We start from the raw sequence: 6,117 nt of genomic DNA, 5'->3' as shown, positions 1-6,117 counted from the left end.
GAGGAATCTCCTGGATCTGTTTATTTGTCTGCAGCCGATGCCATCAACAACGCAGCCGGGTTTGGCTTCAATGGCTACGACGCAGACGGCTCGCCGCGCTGGGATCTGATTTCCAACCTCAGGATTCTGGATATCGAGGTTCGGCGTCGTCGTTCGTTTACCTTTTGGATTTATTTTCCATCTGATTCCTGAAGTTTTATTGTTTCCTTTCAGTTTGCCACAAGTTTCAAGCTCTTTCTAGACAACTGGAACATGCAGACAGCTCAGTGGCTCAAAAGGTAACAGAGGATTGTGTTTATTTCCTTGTTTTAATGATGCATTTTAGGCGTTTTTTTGGATGGGAGATTTGATTTTACAACACACAACTTAAATTTCTTGAACAGGTTTTGATTGTTTGTGGCGTTTCCTGTATTCTGCACAGAGTTCAAGCAATGAAGAGCAACATAAAGTTTTAAATTAAGATATAATAACAATAACAGGTATATTTAATTTCCACATCAGAATCACAATAAAACTATCTGTAATATGTTTTTCCTGTAATTTTCTGCAAATATTAAAATAGAAGACTATCAGTCCATCCCCTCTTTCCAAAAGATTTATTTTTCTTTATTTTAAAACCTAAAAGTAGAAATAAGATCCTGGTTCATTTCAAAGGACACAAAAAATCCTATAATAAAATAAAAATAGACACCATCTTTTCCAAATATCATGTAACAATGTTGTTCTAATTTAGTTTTTTTGTGGCTTTTTAAATTACAAGGGTTGCTGACATCTGAAATAGACTAAAATATATACACACTCCTACTAATATTCAATTCATTTCTAAATGTATGTTTTTATTTGAGCCTGTATGTATAATTTTGTATAATTTCCCTTTATTAAAATCTCTAAATTAAAATGGATTTATCCCTGTAAACCTTTGAGTAAAACTGTAACTTTGCTAATTAGCTTAGCTATTTCTGCTGATATTTCCTGATTTTTTGTGAGCCCTGAATGCACCGTGTCGTCTTCCTCAGAGTTTGCTACGAGCGTTGCCCCGTCAACCCGACAGCCGCCACCTTCCTGCTGTCGGCCATGTGGCACGGCGTCTACCCCGGCTACTACCTGACCTTCGTCACCGGCATCGGGATGACCATGGCCGCCCGCGCCGTGAGTTCACTTTCCTCCTTTAGCACCAATTGTTTTCCAGAAGCTACTTGTATCAAGAAGAACAAAACTAATAACCTTTCAACACGATATGGAAGCTTGTTGATGAAAAACATCGGTTGTTTTGACGTCCGTCATGGCGGAGCGGCGAAGTTCTGAACGTCACGGGTTTTGTTTCTGTTCAGCTGAAAACCGTTGCAGCACATCTTTGGTGTTGATGCTGTTTAAATAACCTGCTTTTTTTTGTTTGGTTTTTTTTTTGCATTTTCATAGGGTGTGGGTCTCACGTGTTGGTGTGATTTTAGCTAAAACTTCACGGAAACTGATCAAAAATTGTTTCCCAATGTGAATCCTCTGAAATGATCAAATATTTCAAGACAAATTTGAACAAAAAATGTTTTGTTTTTATCTCTTCGCAGATAAAATTTTGTTTGAGTTTTCAGTTGTGATGCAATTAATGAAGAACAAATAACAGCAACATTTCTGTCATTTTTGTCTTCCAATCCCCAGCTGGAGCTGAAAGAGGGAAAATTGGTAATTAGGTTAACTGATTGGTTAGAAGATCCCCGAAAACTGCTGATCAGATGAAGCTTCATGGTTTTATAATAAGTATCTGCTCATTTGGACTCGGTCCAAGTGAGCATCAGGACTAAATCCTGTCTGAAAGTTGGCGAGGTTAGTTGAGATTCAGTGAGCAAAGAGACCATTAACTCAAATATCCTCCTTTCTTCTGCTTTGCTGAATAAAACATCTCATCCATGCTCTTTCTAACCTTTTAAATTAAAAAAAGCGTCCATGTCAGGAACACCGAAGACAAACAGCAGAGTCTCCAGCAGAGTTTTCACATTTTATCACAATAAACGCTCAAACTTAAATGTGCTTTCTCACTTTAAGTGACCAACAAGTAGCAGCAAAGAACTGTGAAGCTGAAGGAAAATGTTTTCACTTTGTTTTTTAGTAAATAAAATGCAACATGATTTTGGATTAAAAAATTTAATAAAGCTTGTAAACGTTACTTTTCCTTTATAATATCTTTCTTCTTACCATCAACAGATATTAATTAAATCTAGTTTTTATTTGTATAAAGCCTGTTAAAAACACTTCTAGTTTATGTTTCATTTTGTGTTGGTCTGAGACATAAAATCCCAATAAAATACGTTGAAATGGGCAAAAATTAAAGGGCTGCTGCTCAGAAATTTTCAAGGTTTTTTTCTACAAATTCCTCAGATTATTCTCAAAAAAAAAATCTGTCTCAAATTTGACATTTCAAACGCAGAAATTCACAAGTTTTTTCTAAAAAAAAATTTATCTGAGATTGTTTTGAATTTTTTTTTTAAAAATAATCTTTTTTTTAAACTTATTCTCAAAATTTGTGTTTTTTCTTTGCAAGTTTCTGACTTAGTGCCAGTTTATTTATTTGAATAAAAATCATAAATATTGATAGATTAATTAACAAGTAGATGTCATCAAAATTGCTTTCTATTTATCTAAAAATGCCATTTATTTTATTTGCCAACTAACGAATACTTCTGTGTTCGGTTTATCTCTGTGTGTATTCACAGAAGTTCACACACGTAATAGGAAAAGGAAACAATGTCTAATATATTTTTTTCTGCTTGTTTCATATAGAAGATTAATGCATCGCTGGATTAAAGTCACTCTAAACATCGTAATCCCAACGGACGCCACGGCTGAAACTTCCCCGGATAATCAGTGCAGTGAAGAGGAGAAATTAATGGACAAACATTTTACTCTGGGAAAGTGAAAGAAAACCTTTTCTTATCATCTCATTCCAGCGAAGTTGTGCATAATGGCCCAGAATCCCAGCGGACGCTGAAGAGACTCCGAAACCGAAGCAGTTCTCACATTAATCATGCAACTCTGATGTTTTTGTCTTCAAAGCGTCGCAGAAAAAGTCTGATATACGGACCTAAAATCAGGAAGAAAAAAAAGATAAAAGTGAAACGAGTGTCATCATCTTCCTACATCCAATTCTGAGTTTTGTTGAAGAGGAGAAACAGATTTATGGCTGATAAATTGGAAATTATGACGACGTTACAACCTGATCGATTAGGATTTAACATCAGCGATGAAGCAAAACGGAAATTTACTAATTGATTTGGTTGAGAAAATACACAATAATTAACATTTTTATTAATCAAACAGCCAATCAAGTTGATTTGTGTTGCACATTTCAGCAATATTACAGTTTAAAAACATCATAAACACATCAGATAGTCAACAGGTTTGAAAACAAATAAGTGGATCGAATATGTTGGTTTAAAATCACAATTAGAAAACAGACTAAAACAAAAGTTACACAAAACAAGGTTTAAAATGACTTAATTAGACACATTTAGTCAATAAATACAATCAGAACAAACAGTAAATATAAAACAATTATTATATAAAGTACAAGAGTTAATAAATCTAGATGATTTTGATGTTTTTTATGTATTTATTGTGGATATTTAAAACGTCTTCCAGTTCCAGTGTTAAATATTCATTAGATATAGATATTTATTATTTTTTTAGATTATTATGCCATTACCGTTACGTTACTTGAAAATGACGTCAAAACAATATTACCGCTGATGGCGATAACTTCCGGGTCGATTTGGAGAAAGTATTTATGATTCGAAATGTTGACAGATCTGATGTGTTATGAACCAGTTCTTTTAAAAATATTATTCGGTTCTTCTCTGGATCTCGTTATGAACTGAAATCATGGAAAACGTCACGGAAAACAACGCGACAGCGGCGCCCTGGACCGAGGCCAAGCTGCTCAGCCTGCAGGTCTCCCTCTACGTGCTGCTAGGCGTCGTTACCTTGGTAACCGCGCTCTCCAACGCCTTCGTCATAGCCACCATCTTCCTGACCAGAAAGCTCCACACGCCGGCCAACTTCCTGATCGGGTCTCTGGCCATCACGGACCTGCTGGTGTCCATCCTGGTGATGCCGATCAGCATCGTGTACACCGTGACCAAAACATGGTCGCTCGGTCAGATTGTTTGCGACATCTGGCTCTCCTCTGACATCACCTTCTGCACCGCCTCCATTTTGCACCTGTGCGTCATCGCGCTGGACCGCTACTGGGCCATCACGGACGCGCTGGAGTACTCCAAGCACCGCACGATGCGCAGGGCGGCCATGATGGTGGCGGTCGTTTGGGTGATCTCCATTTCCATTTCCATGCCGCCGCTCTTCTGGCGGCAGGCCAAAGCGCAGGGCGAGCTGACGGAGTGCGTGGTGAACACGGAGAAGATCTCCTACACCCTGTACTCCACCTTTGGTGCCTTCTACGTCCCCACTGTGCTTCTCGTCATCCTCTACGGGAGGATCTACGTTGCGGCGCGCTCACGCATCTTCAAGACGCCGGCATCCGGGAAGCGCTTCACCACGGCGCAGCTCATCCAGACCTCCGCGGGGTCTTCGCTCTGCTCTCTGAACTCCGCCTCCCACCAGGACGCGCACCTGCACGCTGGAAACACAGGTGGAGGCGGAGGCGGAGGCTCACCTGTGTTCATGAACAGCGTGAAGGTGAAGCTGGCGGACAGCGTGCTGGAGAGGAAACGCCTATGCGCGGCGCGGGAGCGCAAAGCGACCAAGACGCTGGGCATCATCCTGGGCGCCTTCATCGTCTGCTGGCTGCCGTTCTTCGTCAGCACGCTGGTCAACGCCATCTGCACGACGTGCTGGTTCAGTCCGGTTCTGTTCGACCTCTTCACCTGGCTGGGATACCTGAACTCGCTCATCAACCCGGTCATCTACACGGCGTTCAATGACGACTTCAAGCAGGCTTTCCACAAGCTCATGAAGTGCAGACGGAGCTTTTAGGCCGCGGCAAACAGAAACTATGTTTCAGTGAAATTTCTGTCATTCAATTCATGGAATATTAGGGAAATTATAGGAGCAAATCTCCACCAAACAACTCAGAAATTTTTAGATTAGCCTCCAAAATATATAAGAAAAACATGGAAATGTCTGAGTTTGAAAAGTTGAAAAACTGCGAGAAAAAACGTGCAAATTTTGAGATTAACTAGAAATTTTCTAGAAGATTTTTGTTTAATTCTGGAGTTTCAGAAGTCAGTAAAATATTTGATCTCAAAATTTCTCATTTTCTTCCAGCAGATGTTTGACCTGAGTCATTGAACACGAGGACACTGATGGCATAGAAAATCATTTCTTTCTCTAAAATTATGAGATTAATATCTGAAAAATTTTATGATTTTTTTCTGACTTTTAAAAAATGTTTGAGTTTCAAAAGTTGAAAATTTTCAACTTGAAACAGAAATTTAAAAAAAATTCTGAAAAGAATTCTCAAAGTTTTATTTTCTAGAAAATTTCTGAAATTAATTTCAAAATTTGACTTTTTTTGTGCAAATTTTCCACTTATAAAACAAAAAAATCCCCAAAGTAAAATTTTTTCGACTTTTCATACTCAAACTTTTCAAACATTTTCATTTTTTTCCCTAAAATATTTCTAAAATTAATCTAAAAATTTCAGATATTTTGGGGGTGGAAATAAAATTTTTTCTATCAACAATTGCCCTGCTGCACATCATACATATAAACAGATTTATTGCAGTAAGAGTTTCTGCAGCGCTCTGAGATTAAATATAGTTTAAACTTTTTCAGCATTTATTTTTCTTAGTTCTGATGATTCTGACTGAGAGTCAAAGAAAACCCAAAGCAGCTCCTCAGAAAATATCTTTGCTCTTGTCGACCCGTAGCCACAGCATTAGGGGCAGGCAAATAAATTTTAAAAAAATTATGAGAATAAAGTCTTAACCTTATGATTTTATTCTCTTAATATCAGGCTAAATATTTAGCTTGTTATTAATTATGCTACTAATTATCCAGATTGAAGCTCAGGGCTTAATATTTTGATTGCTAACTAAATATTCAGCTTCAAACTAAATATTTAGCAGCTAGCTCTAAGCTAACCCGGTGATCTGTCGTATTGATCCC

At 37.9% G+C, this 6,117-nt stretch overlaps 2 protein-coding genes across 2 annotated transcripts in view; both read left to right on the top strand.

The window, feature by feature from the left end:
• LOC116709181 (membrane-bound O-acyltransferase domain-containing protein 2-like) overlaps positions 1-1,472 on the top strand; it is a 24,975-nt gene extending 23,503 nt beyond the window's left edge. The window contains exons 9-12 of the mRNA XM_032547569.1: positions 35-138; positions 214-278; positions 1,017-1,149; positions 1,452-1,472. Of these exons, the coding sequence (XP_032403460.1) occupies positions 35-138; positions 214-278; positions 1,017-1,149; positions 1,452-1,472 (323 nt within the window). The remainder of the gene's footprint in view (positions 1-34; positions 139-213; positions 279-1,016; positions 1,150-1,451) is intronic.
• Positions 1,473-3,488: 2,016 nt separating this feature from the next.
• On the top strand, positions 3,489-5,399 carry LOC116709612 (5-hydroxytryptamine receptor 1D-like). The gene has a single exon (XM_032548259.1). It carries the CDS (start codon positions 3,874-3,876, stop codon positions 4,981-4,983), a length of 1,110 nt encoding a protein of 369 aa, XP_032404150.1. The 5' UTR covers positions 3,489-3,873; the 3' UTR covers positions 4,984-5,399.
• The last annotated feature ends 718 nt before the right edge of the window (positions 5,400-6,117 follow it).

The sequence above is a fragment of the Xiphophorus hellerii genome, chromosome 19, assembly GCF_003331165.1.
Source record: "Xiphophorus hellerii strain 12219 chromosome 19, Xiphophorus_hellerii-4.1, whole genome shotgun sequence".
Classification (NCBI taxonomy): Eukaryota; Metazoa; Chordata; class Actinopteri; order Cyprinodontiformes; family Poeciliidae; genus Xiphophorus; species Xiphophorus hellerii.
This window is presented reverse-complemented; position numbering and strand designations above follow the sequence as displayed.